Consider the following 17,118-nt stretch of genomic DNA (forward strand, 5'->3'; position numbering starts at 1 on the left):
AAAATGAGTAAACCCTGTGATGTGTATGAATAATCCATGAACTCTTATGCATTCTTTTGGCTTTCTACCCATTAAGCTGATGGTGTTGCATTGGGGGCAGCAGCTTCTACTTCCCAGACCAGTGTCCAGTTAATAGTGTTTGTTGCAATTATGTTACACAAGGTAAGTCCTGATCATAAAATCATACTTTTTTTTTTTTAAATAAAGAAAAGTCCATTTCTACTGCATATATGGGAGGAGTTAATTATTTGGGTCTCTTGCTTGAGTTAACCTCAGTATATGGAGCTGCAGTGAAGTGATCAGGTGGTAATATAAAATAAGGGATTGGAGAACACAAGTATAATATTGGGGTGGCAATAGGTATCAAAGGAAGCTATACCTCCACCCCGATATAACGCTGTCCTCCGGAGCCAAGAAATCTTACTGCTTTATAGGTGAAACCTCATTATATCGAACTTGTTTTGATCCACTGGAGCGCACAGCCCTCCCACCCCGCAGAGCACTGCTTTACCGCGTTATATCCGAATTTGTGTTATATCGGGTCCCGTCATATCGGGGTAGAGGTGTATATCCAGTCAGTCTGAGTTGAGGAGGATGAATTTCAGCTGTTCATTGACAAACCCAACCCCCTGCTGCCCAAACAACTGACTGTGACCTACAAAAATGGGGCAGAGAGAGAAAGGAGAACAGTATATTTCCTGGAGGAAATGTAGCAGCCACACAGGGCTGTTGAAGGTAGAGAGGGCAAATAAAGGTTTTAGCCTTGGGACTCTAAGGCTAGTCTACCCTACCACGCTACATAGGCCCAGCTGCACTGATGCAGCTGTGCCGCTGCAGCATGTCTGGTGAAGATGCTCTTTGCTGATGTGCTCTCCTGTTGGCATAATTACTCCACCTCAACGAGAGGCGAAAGCTATGTCAGCAGGAGAGTGTCTCCCACCAACATAGCGCAGTGTGGACACCGCTTTAATTCGATGTAACTTGCATGGCTTTTTCACACCCCTAAGCAGCTTAAATTACATTGACTTAAGCGGTAGTGTAGACCAGTCCCTAAGGATACTTGAAGTAGCCCTGGGGATATGGCAAGGGGTACTTATGTATGTTATGTTAAAGTATGGAAAACTGTTTCCTCCTGCTAGGATTCATTTCTATTTGTATGTGTGGTTCTCAGCACTGTGGGAACAATATATACATATTACTCCTGGGGAAATGCTGTGCACAATATTTTAAAATTCTGCATATTTTATTTGTCAAAATAACAAATCATGCTATTTTCAATTATATTGGAAATTTATTTCAAAATACCTGTCAGCAAGTTTGTCTGTAACAATACAGACAACAAAAAAGATCCAGAAAATGTTTTTTGACAAATAGATTCCTTATTAGGCGTATTAGCACATCTATATGGCTTCACAGAACAGATGGCCATAATATTTCCATGTATGTCAAGCACAAAAGACTTTAATTATATGGCTACACATATGGCTACACAGCAAACAAAAACCCACGGCTGGCCCGAGCCGGCCAACTCGGGCTCATGGAGCTCAGGTTGTGGGGCTGTTTAATTGTTGTGCAGACTTCTGGGCTCAGACTAGAGCCGGAGCTCTGGGACCCTTCCATTGGGTTGCCAGGTGTCTAGTTTTCGACCACAACACCCAGAAAAGGGACCCTGGCGACTCCGGTCAGCACCACTGACCAGCCCGTTAAAAGTCTGGTTGGTGGTAAAGCAGGGTAGGCAGGCTCCCTGCCTGGCTCCCAGGAAGAGGCTGGCATGTCCTTCCAGCTCCTAGACCAAGGGGCGGCCACGTGGACTCCGCGTGCAGGCCCCGCCCTGAGTGCCAGCTCTGCAGCTCCTATTGGCCAGGAACTGCGGCCAATGGGAGCTGTGGGGGCAGCGCCTAAGGGCAGGGGTGGTGTCTACAGGCAGGTGCAGCACACCTAGGAGCCGGAGGGACATGCTGGCCACTTCCCGGGAGCCGCCTGAGGTCAGTGCCACCCAGAGCCTTCATGCCAAAACCTCTCCCGCACTCCGAACCCCTCGGCCCCAGCCCGGAGCCCTGTCCCACACCCAAACTCCCTCTTGGAGCCCAGGGCCCCACCTGCACCCAAACTCTCTCCTGGAGCCCACACCCCACTTTCCTGCCCCAGCCCGGAGCCTCCTCCCTTACACAGAACCCCTCATTTCTGGCCCCACCCTGGAGCCCACACTCCCAGCCCAGAGCCCATACTCCCTCCCACATCTCAACCCCCTGCCCCACCCCAAAGCCCCCTCCCACACTCCAAACCCTTCAGCCCTAGCCTCAAGCCCACTCCTGCACCCCAAATACCTCATCCCTGGCCCCACCCCAGAGCCTGCACCCCTTACCGTCCCAGCCCCCGTCCCAGCCCAGTGAAAATGAGTGAGTGAGGGTGGGGGAGAGCAAGCAACGGGGGAAGGGGAGATAGAGTGAGGGGGCGTGGCCTCAGAAGGGGCGGGGCCTTGGGTCAGGGAGCAGGGCAAGGAGTTGCGTTTTCTGCTATTAGAAAGTTGACAGCTTTACCCTCCCACCCTGCAGGGTCCTAGCACCTGCGCTCTAGGCCCAGCCCAGAAGTCTACACTGCAATGAAACAGCCCCACCCTGCCCAAGACCCGTGAGCCCAAGTTGGTTGTCTTTGCTCTGTGAACATACCCTAAAGGGCAGTACATCCTTAGGAGTGAGGTTAGGCCATGATTTGGCACAGCACTTAAATATGTCCATAAAGTTCAGCGCCTGAGTATCCCCAGTGAAACTAATGCTTTGCCAGATAGGGGCCTTAGTGAGTGGCATAGTTAAGTAGTACTCAGCATGTCACCATATAGTCACTGGACTAGAATTGAAATTGTTGTAGACACTGTGTTAGACGGGCAGTGGGTGTGAAGGCTCCAGCATGGCAGTGGCGAACGCAGGTCACTGGCTACATGGAGGTGGGGGATCCTGCTGCCCTTGCCCCCTCCCTGGGACACGGATGCAGTGGTGAGGCTGCACCTCACCCTGACACAGCACAAGGGCCAGGCCTGCCACAGAAACACCATGTGGCCCTCCCCCTCCATGTCAGCACACCATGATAGTGAGCGAGAGGGACAGTCTCTCTCACACACGCTGAGCCCTGGTGTGGGGCAAGCAGGCTCCGTGCAGCAGGATCCAAGTGTGGAAGGGTTTAGTGTGGGAGGATCCAGGTGTGAGGTGTCTGAATGGGACAGTGCAGGTGGGGGTGGGGTCCGGGTACGAGGGAGATCTAGATTCACAGGGACTCCTTTGGGGGGTTCCGGGTGCAGGAGGAATTGGACTCTGCCTGGCGATGGGGGGAGGGGCTCCAGGTGAAAGTGGTTGGGATTCAGTAGTGGGAGTCTGGGTGTCACAGGGATAGGGCTTGACCGGGAGGTCTGGGTGTAGGGGGCATGAGGCTTGGTAAGGTGGGGGTCGAGGTGCAGCTGGTTGCGGCTTAGTGGGGTGGGGGTCTGGGTGCTGGGGATTTGGCGGAATGGTTCAGGTGCAGGGGGAGTGGGGCTTGGCAGGATAGGGGGTTGAGTGCAGGGAGCTCAGGGTTGATGTAAGTGCAGGTGTGGGGGTCAGGATGCAGAGGGGTGGGGTTCGGTGGGGCATCTGTACTTGTGGGAGGTCCTGGGCACACCATGATAGCAAGCAAGAGGGACAGAGTCTTGCATGCATGCCCAGCCTTGCCCCCCAAGGCAGTGATTTATGTCTCCCTGGCTGTTCCTAATGCCCAAATCAGACACACCTGCTCGGGACTGCTGCCTGGAAGGGGCACATGAATCAATTATTCTGCAGGGGACATTAATTCTGTGCAGAATTCTCCCAGGAGTAACGTATTAAGAGGTCTGCAGTCATTTTGCGTCATTAAAGGATAACAGGTTGATAGGGTTACAGCATCACAGACATCTGAAGCAAAATTGAATTCAGTTCCTTTGTACTGTAATAAGTGTTTTGATATGTCTTCTGCCAATAAAGAAGACACACCAAACTCCAAAGTTGGGGCAGTAGCCTTTCAATTTCCCATTAATACTAAAGTAAACATGTATTTGTTCAGTCCTTATTTGTACATGGTATGGAAAAGATTTATTGGATCTAGTTTTCAAATACCTCAAGCACACAGTTGCACACCTAATTTGTATGTGCAATTATTGCACCCTACTGCCATTCACAGTAATTAGTCATGCATTTTGTTCAGCTCTTTTGCCTGTGTAGATGCATGCCTAAAGTGTTTGGAAAATCAGGTCTGCTGTGTTTGCACTTTTCACTTGTATAATAACTGATATACATGGTAACCATGTTCTGGGATGATAACGTTGAGGCCAAAGGCCATGGTGTTTTGTAGGTCAGGATCTGGTTATTTCCAAGTAAAGGGGAAGTGCACACTTATTATTCTGACATTTTAAATGATTATTAACAATATTTTAAAAGTGTACAGTAAATATTTTTAAATGAAAGAAGAAAATTTTTTTAAAAGTGGGTTGTCAATGAGATGCTGAAAGAATTTTTAAAGAATTTAATTTTTTTCTCTTCCTTACCCCTTCCACAATTACTGCTACTTTTTCCCCCACCTATCTCCTTTCCCCACCTATATTTCACTTCCTACAGATCAGCAAGCTTCTCCTGTAGGCAGCCGCAATATATTTTAGTTCACATTGTGTTTCAAAACTAAATTGGGATTGTCCCGATGTAACCACAAAACTGATAGTTCTTGTGGCTTGTACAGAAGGGACTGGATTGATGGGAGAAGGGAAGAAATGTCTGGTCTTGCTTCCACTGAAGTCAGTAGCAAAGCTCTCATTGATTTTAGTTGGATCAGAATTAGGCCTGAAGGAGGGAAATAAATCAAAAAGATTGGTAATCTTTTACTGACCGTTTGACAGACCCTTTTTCTTTGCTTTGATGGCATTTCTTCTCTCATGTAAATGCTGGAATTTTTCCTGCCTTAGTTGAAGAAAAGTCACTCAAGAGGCAAATCTGTTTCTTGCAGGTAACCTAAAAATTCTGATTACAAAAGTTGATCAGAACAAATTTTGATCACCAAAGCTTTTAGTCAGAACAAAAGGGTTAAAGTTACCCATGAAATCTGTACAGTAATGAAAATCCTGGCATTCAATAATAATACGTGGATTCATATGCTGTATTGTTATTATGAAATAACCATCCAGTGATTATGCAAATAAGATAGCCAGAACCAAAAAGAATGCAGAGAGTGGCATAACTGTTCTAGATCAGTAACTGGAGACTTGCACTCTGATTGGGAATATTCCACTTCAGTATAGTTAGTAGGAATAATACATATTTACCACACCTTTTTTTTTTGTCTTTGGACATCTTAAATTACAGGGAATCCTAGCCAAGAAAATATTGCACTGACCATTGTTCTTTTGCAGGCACCAGCTGCCTTTGGCCTGGTTTCCTTTCTAATGCATGCTGGGCTGGAACGGAATCGAATCAGAAAGCACTTGCTGGTCTTTGCATTGGCAGCACCTGTTTTGTCAATGGTGACGTACTTAGGGCTAAGCAAGGTAAATGTTTGGGATTTAATTTTGCCGGGAGCTTAGCAATTGGATTTGCGGGGGCATGGAACTCCTTACTGGGTTTGTAGAACACATAGCTCCAAACTGCTTCACCCACCGCCAATACGTTTTTCCATACTATCCGCTGTAGCTGGGACATTCCCGCCTTATGGTTGCAAGTTTATGAACAAAATTCTCAAAAAAGGATGCTTCTGTTTGTTTTAACTAAACAAAAAACACTTTTCCACAATTCTGTGGCAGTTGAATCTGTCATACAATTGTGCTGGGGAATCTAAGCTTTCATTTTAAGAAGCTAAATTGCTTTGTAAGTTTCACTTTAAGAAACTAACCTGACAAATACAAATGGATGCATTGTTGACCTCCTGAGTCTGCAAGCAGATATGCTGAAACAGTAGCTCTGACATGTGGAAATGTGTCTCCATTCATCTTGAAGGGATTTTACTGCTGAAACATGAGAATTTAAATCTTAACGTTAACGGTTACAGTGCTGATAATTTTAATGGAAACATTTAGTTGTTGTGCGTATCCATCCATACTGGATTCAGTGGAAGATATTGGGACAGTGGTGTGGCTGTCACTGTCAAGGGGTCGGGAGTTCAAGCCTCAGCTCCTTGAGGGACAAACTGTTACCTCTAGGAAGAGGGAAAGAAGAGATGCATCCCCTCCTTGGTGCCCAAAGCCTGAAACAGCTCCTGGGAGCTCAAACTCAAGTCATCTCCCTTTCCGTCTATGATGACAAAGGCCCCAAATGCTGCCCAAAGCTTCCAGCTTTCCCCTTTGACAACTTCTTACATTGTCAATACAAAAATCTGCAGCACATCAAAACTGTAGTTGAAGCATACAATATACAGTATTTAATATTAAAATATAATGTCACAAGGGACACTGTACTTCTAATAAGGTAAAAAAAAATCTCATGTTTTGAACATACACTGTAAATTTTGCAGCATTATCAAGTATCACTTAATTCAGCATTGGCGTGCCATTCAAAGTTGAGGCCTTGCTGCAGAACTTGGGTCCAGATCATGACAGAATCCCTGGGACTTTGCTAATGCTTCACATTTACATGGTGCTTTTCATCCGAGACAATCCATGTCCTTTAAAAACGTACGTCATTAAGTCTTACAACTGTCCTGTAAATCAAGCATAGGAAAACAGAAGCTCGGGCTGAGTTGCTGGTAAAGCCAGGAACAGGAAAACTAGGAATCGCAACTCCCAAGTGTGCTGGTACGACTATTAGACAACTTGCCCACCCATAAGGTTTGGATTCTTGACTATAGCAGTCCAAACATTCAAAGTGATCTGTACCTAAACATTTCTAAAAACATTTAATATTTATTTACATAATGAAGTCCTGATTGTTGAGTTGTGTATATGCAGGATGTACTGTGTGTGTATTGTAGACTCTGATTGAGACAGACCAGGTGTTCCCTTGAAAAATCAAGTTTTTCCAAGGCAAACAGACTTACAGCAATAAATGATGCACTGTTAGTGACCATACATCCTCCCCAAGGAAAACCTCAACATCTGCCTCGAATGAACACCCAATAAGATACTCATTAGGCTAAGCCTCATTTGTTCATCTTAACTAGTTTGTAGTAAATATATTTAAATGTACTAGTGCAGTGGCTCTCAACCTTTCCAGACTACTGTACCCCTTTCAGGAGTCTGATTTGTCTTGTGTACCCCCAAGTTTCATCTCACTTACTTGCTTATAAAATCAGACATAAAAATACAAAACTGTCACAGTGCACTATTACTGAAAAATATCTTACTTTCTTATTTTTACCATATAATTATAAAATAAATCAATTGAAATATAAACTGAAGCTTTCAGTGTATAGTATATAGAGCAGTATAAACAAGTCATTGTATGAAATTTTAGTTTGTACTGACTTTGCTCGTGTTTTTATGTCGCCTGTTGTTTAAACTAGGCAAATATCTAGATGAGTTGATGTACCCCCCTGGAAGACCTCTGTGTACCCCCAGGGGTATGCCTACCCCTGGTTGAGAACCACTGCACTAGTGTACACGTGTAACGCAGTCTTTATATAAGTGCCTGTTAACTTATCTGTAGAACGTAGGATGTGGGAGGCTGATTTGGGTAGTGTATTGTATTGTCTTCAGAGATCTGTCACCGAGCCCAGTCTAAGATATAGCTCAATATGCAGGGCCTAAGTGGAGACTCAAAATGCACCAAGTGTAGAAACTTCAGCAAAGTTCTTAGCGCTATAGATATTTCAGAACTTCCATCCTCCAGTTGTTCAGTATAGTTGATATAATGACCTAAGAAACTGGCCTAATACAGAGCCTGACACTTCTTGCAGTGAGTAAAAAGGTAAAGACTATGCAATTTGGATTTGAAGTCTCTGTTGTGATGTGAAGGAAACACTTGGTGATCCAATCTCTGGCTAAAATAGAAGGGTTAGGATGCATAAATCTGTTCCCTAATCCAGTGTTAAAATTGTAACGAGAACTAATCAGAAATCAAGGGATAAAAATGGTAGTGCTATCTGTATGTGAGATGTGAAAAGAAACTGTCCTGTTCTGTGCATACCACAAAGTGACACTCCTATTTAGGATTATATGCTATTTCTCACCAAGATTTTTTTTCTAAGCGTTTGGTATATTTTTCTGTCATGTCATGCCTATTCAGGTCCATTCAGAACACTGTGACATGCCTTCTTGCCTGTATGTGTGCCATCATCTCCAATTCTTAAAGGTCTCCTCTTGTTCCCCTTCCACTACAGTTTGCTCTCCTCAGGTTCAAGAGCTCCTTCTCTTTTCAATCTTTGCTCTTTCAGTTTTGATCATCCCTCCTGTGTCAGGTGCTGAATTTTAGACTCTCTCTCTCTCTAAAATAGCCTTTTTGCCTTATTGATTTCCCATCTCTTTGTAAAAAGCACAGCTCAAAACCCCCTCATCTAGGCTATCTACAACCAGTGAGCTGTCAATTAGGTCACTGCACATGTGCTTATCACACCTGTCCCAATCTGAATGTTCCTGTCTACTGCCACCGTTCTGTAACAAATCCACTGCTGTAAATTGCATAGATGATGTGCTATGAAATTGTATAAAAGGATTCTAGAATAAAGGACAGGGAGAGACTTTGAGTAAATAGCCTGGGAGACACGCTAGAAAGGAACTATGCTAGCTGCAACACCATTTACACAGTAGATGGTGAGAGGTTTGATGGGTTTGTTAATAAAAAACACAGATGAAGGATCTTTGTTGATGGGTCATTGGTTTTAGGCAGGCTCAGAGCTGAGTTTTGAGCAGCATTTTAGAAGAATGGGGGATTGGGAAGGCAGAAATAATTATGGAGCTAGTGCAGTTGCAGATGCAAAGAATCAACCTCTGCTTGCCAATGTTGGCTTCCTCTCCTATGTCAGAGGGATAGGTTGAGAATATACCAGGAAATAAGATCACAGAGATAAATGGGAGCTTGACCAAAGAAGGACTTTAAAAATGAATGGATAAATTTTGCATTTTATTATCTATGGTGTAGTGTGATCCTAATCCCAGTGTGGCAGAACCTCTTCTATAAATGGAGAGACATACTAAAATAAAATGAACAGAAGGATTCTTGATCCTTCTTAACATGTTAGATACAGCCTATGTATGTAATAATTTTGTATAGAACCACTGGAAAGTGCACAGTGCTCGCTGTGCTTACAATTTAAATACAGCTGGGTGGCATCTATGCCCTGAAATCTGATCTCATTGAAATGAGTAGTGAAACTCCCATTGACACAGTGGGAAAAGAACCAGGCCTTTAAAGACTTGAGGTCATCCTGAAATCTAGTCATTTAAAAAAAAAATTAACTTCAGTGTGTGAGTGCCAAATTTTGTGGTTTTACAATTTAATTTTCCCATTTTAAAAAGTATATTTTGCTCCTCTTTTGCTGTGTGGAAGACTCTCACAAACAGGGGTAACTAACTATACAAGAGAAACAGTTCAGTTTGCTATACACACAGTACTGCCAAATGCACAAAGTAAACAAAGTGGGGGGAAAAATATTTAATTCCTCTAATCTTTGTCAATGATTATAATATAAGATGCTACTTGAAAGTATAAGTCGTTAAAACATTTTCAGACGCAAGTGTGGTATCTTTTTTTAAGAAAGATTGTCATTTTGAAAGAATGATTGTTGACTAAATCATAATAAAGCTGGAATGTTAAGGCCTTTTATTTGTTGAATCTGTTGTAGTTTGGATTCATTTTCACACACACACCCCACCCCCGCTTTTTTCTCTTTCACAGAGCAGCAAAGAAGCCCTTTCAGAAGTCAATGCTACTGGAGTTGCCATGCTTTTCTCTGCTGGGACTTTTCTGTATGTTGCCACAGTGCACGTCCTCCCAGAGGTAGGAGGAATGGGGCATAGCCACAAACCTGAATCAACAGGTGGGAAAGGACTCAGCCGCCTGGAGGTGGCAGCCCTGGTCCTAGGCTGCCTTATTCCTCTAGTTTTGTCCATCGGGCACCAGCACTGAAGGTTCAAAGTCACTGTTCTTCTCCTTGATCTGGTGTGAGCAGTAAATGTCAGCTGCTCTTTTCATCGTTGTCTCTCTTACCCCATCATCCACCTCATCTGCGCTGTGGAGTTCAGAGGGAAGCTTGATTCCAACATGAGGAATTCTGGAAAAGCTTTTAGTGTAGCAAAATGTACTTTGGCAGCCGGACATAAATTTTGTGTAATTTTCTTTTCTGAAGACATTTGATATTTTAATTTTGATTTCTGGCCCCTATTCTCAGGGAAGATGGACTTTGAATTTTAAGAAAGGTGAGTGGGGAAGAATTTAATGGCTCGTCATGAAATTGCAATCACCAAAGTATCTGTAACTCAGCATTCACAGCTGAGAATAAAACAATGGATGGATGCCTTTTAATATGTGGAAATCTTCTTACCAGTAGAATAGGGAAATCTCCCCTACAGTTTTTTTATGTTGTCCTGACATGTGTGACTGATCCTTGTAATATCAGTGCCACAAGCCTTGCTGTAAGGATGTAGTACTCAAAATTCTAGGTAATGCACTTGTTGCAAAAGACACTAACTGTTGATTGGAAGAAACATTATTGGACAAAGATTAGAGGAAGTCTAGGATGAGAATTCAGCTAGTTTAGTAAGTGGAGATGACTTTTACATTGCATTCCCTAGATTAACACAAAGGAACCAAGGAAGTCCTAGAAACAAGGAAATATTCTGTTTTTACTTAGTTTATGTAATGGCTTGTTACGTTATTTAACAAAAAACAAAAACAAAGGCAGCACACTTTGGAAGCAAATCTCCCATCATGTCCGTAAAGAGTAGCAACCAAAATTGTAGAGACATTTAGGAATGTAGCACCAGGGCTGCACTGCTACTATCCTTGAGAGAGAAATACACAGTGTCTTTTTAAATCAAACTGTTCAGGGCTTTGACTGGAGATCTGATGGAAATGGATTTTGAGGGACCAGAGAACTGTACTAGCTCATTTACAAAGGGCTGAAACTAGTGGTCTGGTTTTCCTTTCTTTCATTAAATAAAAAATATTAAGGTTAACAAAACAAGATCTCTGGTTAAATACTCATACTCTGTGCATGTTGGTAGGTCCACGGTGTGTCTAAACTAGTTAACTGCTCTGCTAAATCTTCATACCAACAAGTAAGAAGCATTTTGTTTTTTGTCAAAACTTATTAAAATCATACCTTTCTCCTTTGGGAATCTTGCAATCCACCACCTCTTGATTATGGTTGGTTGTACTGATGCTACTCTGGGATTCAGTGCCGTTGCAGCTGGATGATAAAAGATTCTCTCCTTATCAAGACATGCCTTCTCTTGTCAGGCAATGTTTTTGTTTAATTATGCAAGAAATGGTACATTTTAATAACTGTAATGCATACAAATTCAGAATGAAAACACAACTCTTGTTTTACAAAAATTTCTTTTATGCTACATCCATTTTAAGCCGTAGTCTGAATCTATCTGCACTTCTTAAATATAATATTGCCAACATGTTGTTTTTGTTTTTAGTCATTTTCATTGTTTGAAACAAATCTTCAAAGCTTGAAAACACTGCTTTCTTAAGGAACTTATTGTCTCCTTGTGAAAGAGAGAGCCCCTTTCTTCCCTCGCCATCTGTTTCTTATGGTACACAGGCCATCATGGCTCTGACTTCATTACATCCTCATCTTCTAGCTCAGCAGTGGGTATCAGCATGGCTCTTGGAACAGGATTTGTTAGTTTAATTAGCGATCACTCTGTTCAGTGGCTTTGTAGCAGCACAAAAACAGTAATCCACAATCAGATTTTAACAGTGGTGACTGCTTTTTTGTTTTTTACCGTTAGAAAGGTGGATTTGAAAATCAGTGCAGAATTATTAGAATGTAGAAGACCTTCCCACAAGACTAATTATTTTAAGGTAGATAAAATATTGACCTAATATTGTCTACATGACACTAGACTTTTAAAAAGCTATTGTGTTCTGAAAAGCAACAGCAAAAATAGCACCACCTAACTAACTAGATCTATTCCCTCTATGTATTTAGTCATGCCTAGTTTCTCAAGAGACAAATACAAATCTATTTTTACTCCCGTTAGCTCTGAAAAGCCAACACAGCTCAGCTAGAGAGCTGGATTCTGTTCTCTGTGTACCACCACAATTGTGTAACTGTTTGCAATTGACAAACCTGTGTAAATCCACTGAAGGCAGTGATGGTGCACAAGTGTCACTGAGGGCATAATTGGGCCTGTAGAACCTTTTTGACAGGTGGTAGTGACAGGCAACGTATAAAGAATCCTGCACTTAGACCTCTTGGTAAATTTGCAGGGCTGGCAGTTATGAAAAAACACCAATTCTGTTTGTAAACTGAGCAAATCTGATCTGTAATCATTGGCAGACAATTAAACTAGACCCTCCCTGGTGACACTTCTGCGGTTACATTTTGGGGTAGAACCACACTTTACGTTTACTTCCATTTTTCCCCAGCACGTTCTTACCGTTATCTTTCAACATCTGTGTTCAGCTTCAGCCATCATTTTATTTCATGTCACGTCACTGTAATGGTCAGAAACCTATATATCCACTGTAGGTAGGAGTATCATTTACCATCTTTTCCTGCCAGTGTGCAATATTCAGCCAGAACCTTTCTCTATGGACCATTTTTTATTGAGGAGGAGACATTTGACCAAATTTCTCTCCCCTGCTGACATAGCTTCTGGCAGGTTTACCATAGTGATAATCATCTTCCTGTTGGCATTGCTAAGAGGGTTTTATCAGACTTCTTGCCACAGACACGTCATAAGATCAAGTCTCCAACTTCTGGGGCAATTGCCAGTGATGATAATGCTCAGTTTAGTATTGTGTAAACTAAGCTTGTGAGGCCAGAGCATTAAGCATTATTGGCCAAGATAGAACAGTGCAAGAGTCTGAAAAGGGTTCACAGGTTAAAATATCTACAAACAAAAGGGGACAGAAGGCCCAGTAATGTGCAATTTTCACTTTGCAGTTTGACTAAGTGGCATAAGTTTTATGTTTTTTCCTGTCCGCTTTGAACGAACTTCTTTGTTTTGGCTGCCTTAATGGTATATATCCGTTGAACTGTTTAAACTTTACGTGGCTGAGACTGCCCCAGTTACCAAGGGAATTGGGGGTTATCAGAGAGATGCATATTGTAGCAGAAGGTAAAGTTTCGTTCTTCGAGTGCTTGTTCATGTCCCTTCCAATCAGGTGTACGATGGCCACGGGGGTTGTAGCGAGCTGCAGGCACTGCTGGCAGCGGCACCACTGACAGACACGCCAGCACTGCTGTTGCCCCCTACAGCTCCGGCACTGACCCTCCTGGCAGCGGCACCGCCGACAGTGACAACTTCGATTCCACTGGTGTCGACCATATCGGCACCACCGGAACCAGCAACTTCAGCACCGCCTGCCTCGGCACCGATATTTCCTCCTTCAGCGGTTCCGGCACCGCGGGCTGTGGAATACCGCATGCCGCAAGACCCACGGGGCGCTGAAGGGAGTGAGCAGGGTCCGCTGCCAGGCTGCTCCTCCTTATCGTCCCTGGATGAGGTGGTCGCAGGACGTCGACGTCCCCAGCTCTGGAAGATAACAGGGCACTCCAGCAGCTCTTACACCATGCTGCCCAGACCTTGGGTACACAGCCAGAAGAGGTGGTGGAGGAATCAGACCCAGTCGTTGAAGCAGGGGTCTGCCACAGCGTTTTGGTCGTCTCTACGATAGTCTTTATTAAAGACAAGGCGACACTAGAGGGACCAGAGGGTGCCAAGGCAGGTGCTGAATGGCTGGTTCCGGCAGTGCCAATATCAACGCCAGTGGAATCGAAGCTGTAGCTGTCAGCAGTGCCGTTGACAGGAGGGTCGGTGCCAGCGCTTCTGTCAGCGGTGCCACTTCCAGTGATGCCAGTGCGGCCTGCAGCTCATTACAACCCCGTGGCCATTGTGTGCCTGATTGGAATGGACATGAATAACCCATCTCAAAGAACAACAGTTACGAGAAGGTAACTGTTTTTTGCCTCAGGTGACCAAATCTATCCTGATCGTAGTTCCTCAGCAAATTATTTTCTTTCAGCATAGGATTTCAGTTAAATATGAGTTGGGGTGAAAACATCTCTGATCATACCTCCATCCTCCCTCTTTATCTGCCACGATAAAATCAATTATCACATGTAGTCTGGGCCATCTCTTGTCCGTTTCCATTCCTAAGGAAAATTAGTTGCAAATCAATTCTTCATTACTCTTCCATTTTTGTCTGTAATGTCCATCTTATATAGGCTTTCAGTTGTGATGGGATGGAAAATAGGTACACCCAGACAACGCTGTAACTGATTGGCTTGCATTTTTCCCTTCTTTTTCCAAATCCCACCCCCAAACCAGAACTCTCCACATCAGCTAATTTATCAGTTCCTGATGGTTAAGTTGATACTAAGAATCAATTAAGATTACATCTGTGTTAGTTCCAATGGGTTCAGCTATTTCACTGACTCTTCTGATATCATTTTTGTTCCTCGTAATAGAAGCAAAATATTTTTTTCAGTACCTGATGACAACTGAGATACAGGAGCCTCATTTATATTTACAGATGTGAGAATGGCAGGGCAGTCACACCAGGATAAGGATGTTTTGATGGCTGCTCCATATATTAGAAGTTGGCCAGGAATTAAGCACGAGAACCTAGTGACTACATCTGAGCTTCAAAGAGCACTCCTGCATGGAATATCTTAAAACCTTAACATTATCCAAGAGACCCAGAAGAACAACAGAATTTGTTCAGGAACTAATGTAGAGGCTGGTGATTGTTTTATAGGATTCCTTGGCAGTGGCTGACTTGTGCCCTTATTGTCAACTATACTCAGAAGAACATGGAGAGGCTATGGAATAACTATGTTGCTGTTGGCCTCTTCTACGTCGTCTCCTTGATCATCCTCAGGAAATCTGGAAGGAGGAGTTTGGTTGCTTTTGTCTGTGGTGTTGTGGGGAACCTGTCCAGTGAATTTCAGATTCAAACTTTTAAAAATATCACCTTTTCTCATTTTCCTTTGGTTACATCTTCCAGCAACTCAGGCTTTCTAGGGAATAAAATTGCCTGGTTACTGTAGTTGAAGTGACTTTGCATACTGAGCTGTAATTTTAATGTCTTTTCAAAACCATTTGTACACATGAAATCATTCCATGAATGGCTGCCTTATAATTTTTTGTTTTTTCCCACTTTAATTGTGAATGGTTTAAAAAAATGTTGTTGGTTTTTTGATTTGTTTTATTATATTAAATTTTTATTAGGTGCAGTGCTTAAGAGTTGGCTTCTCATTTATCATATGAGGTTTTGTTAGCGAGCACGTGAAGAGCAGTGGCACTTCAAGGTAGTGCTGCTGAAGACTAGTGCATTTTATTTTTATGTACAGTAGAACCTCGGAGTTACGAACACCAGCGTTACGAACTGACTAGTCAACCACACACCTCATTTGGAACTGGAAATACACAATTAGGCAGCAGCAGAGACCAAAAAAAAAAAAAAAAGCAAATACAGTACAGTGCTGTGGTAAACATAAACTACTAAAAAAATAAAGGGAAAGTTTTTAAAAGAAGATTTGACAAGGTAAGAAAACTGTTTCGGTGTTTTTCATTTAAATTAAGATGGTTAAAAACAGCATTTTTCTTCTGCATAGAAAAGTTTCAAAGCTGTATTGAGTCAATGTTCAGTTGTAAAACCATAACGTTTTGTTCAGTGTTACAGACATTTCAGAGTTACACACAACCTCCATTCCCAGTGTTCATAATTCTGAGGTTCTATTGTATAGGCATTTCTGTGGGCTCGTAGCCATAATGTCAGAGTACCCACAAAAATTAAAGCTACAAGGGAAAGCTGGTGAGAGAGGGACTGTCATGTTATGTTGGTATGAATGATTTTATATAAAGATGTAAGCAAGGGCAGAATTTGACTGACTTAACGGGAGTTTGTTGCCAGTGTCCCCCTCCCTCCCCCTAAACTTTAGGAGCTGGGACATGGGGAAGGGGTGAGTTGTGTTACTGGGGCAGCCCCAGAGAGCGTCTTCACCCAAGATTGCCACTAGCCAGAAAGAAGTTGGGATTACAGTGAGGGGAATGAGAGTGGGTGTCAGGAGCAGTATTGCCAACCACAAGTATTCAATAGTCATGAATTAGACACCTCTGAAACCATGACTGACTTAAATATTCAAGGCACATTGGCTTTTGCCTGTTTCTGATTTTTTGAGCCTTGAGGGGGAAATAGCCAGCCCCCAACTTGCGTGTGAGCATTTCAGATTTAAAAACTCAACAATAAATGCGCAAACAAAATGTGAGCCCCTCTGCTGGATTTTGAACGGGACTGTACTTAGCCTCTCCTCACCTTTGGGCTGTGGAGAAGCTGCAGTTCTAATCTTCTCCATCTCTCTGTGTACACCACACTTGGCTGCAGACTAGTTTTCCATCTATCTTCCACATGCTCTTACCCCCAGCACGCATGCCTTCACAGCACCTCCGTTTCCCTCTGTGGCTCCTGGCAGCAAAGAAAGGTGCCATCTTCCCTGGCGTCATTCCCACTAGCAACAATGGAAGGCAGTGGCCATCTCTGCTAAGGGCAGCCTAAACGTCCTCTTTTCAATACAGTAGGGAAATGGGGGCCCTCTTAAATGAGGGCAGATTGTGACCTTTTGAAAGAGAGTTCTTCCTGAGTTTCTCTTGAAAAGAATATATTTGCTGACACACATTTTCAGTTATAAAGGCTAATGGAAAATAACCTGTGGACCTACATCCAAGAGGTTGTCAGAAATTTGAGGACGTGTGAGAGAAGTTTTGACATGGTTTTTGAGCAAAAAGGTACAAAAAAGAGGATTTACCAGGACATACTTCTTACAGATTTGCAGATTTAATGGGAGATCATCAGAAAATTCAGTCCTTTCTCAGATTGTATGCCATGAACTTGGGGGAGGAGACACTATATTCGTCATACAAAACAGGTTGAATCGTTGCTTTAAGTGAAAAACTTAGTGCCACCTTAACTGTGTAGTCACAACCAATACCTCCAGGCTAACAACTTGTTTTTACCA

At 43.1% G+C, this 17,118-nt stretch overlaps 1 protein-coding gene across 5 annotated transcripts in view; it reads left to right on the plus strand.

Annotated features, from left to right (window-relative positions):
• SLC39A9 (solute carrier family 39 member 9) overlaps positions 1 to 15,344 on the plus strand; it is a 43,823-nt gene extending 28,479 nt beyond the window's left edge. Inside the window, exons 5-8 of one of the 5 annotated variants that reach the window (XR_012159428.2) lie at positions 77 to 162; positions 5,405 to 5,539; positions 9,816 to 10,336; positions 14,589 to 15,344. Coding sequence is in view for 3 of the 5 variants with exons in the window: in XM_073348462.2 (XP_073204563.1) it covers positions 77 to 162; positions 5,405 to 5,539; positions 9,816 to 10,046 (452 nt within the window). In the remaining 2 variants the exon portion in view is untranslated. Of the gene's footprint in view, positions 1 to 76; positions 163 to 5,404; positions 5,540 to 9,815 lie in introns of all 5 variants that reach the window. The other 4 variants (XR_012159429.2, XM_073348464.2, XM_073348462.2 and 1 more) reach the window with 4 other exon arrangements.
• The last annotated feature ends 1,774 nt before the right edge of the window (positions 15,345 to 17,118 follow it).

This window comes from Lepidochelys kempii, chromosome 6 (assembly GCF_965140285.1).
Source record: "Lepidochelys kempii isolate rLepKem1 chromosome 6, rLepKem1.hap1, whole genome shotgun sequence".
NCBI classification, from domain to species: domain Eukaryota; kingdom Metazoa; phylum Chordata; order Testudines; family Cheloniidae; genus Lepidochelys; species Lepidochelys kempii.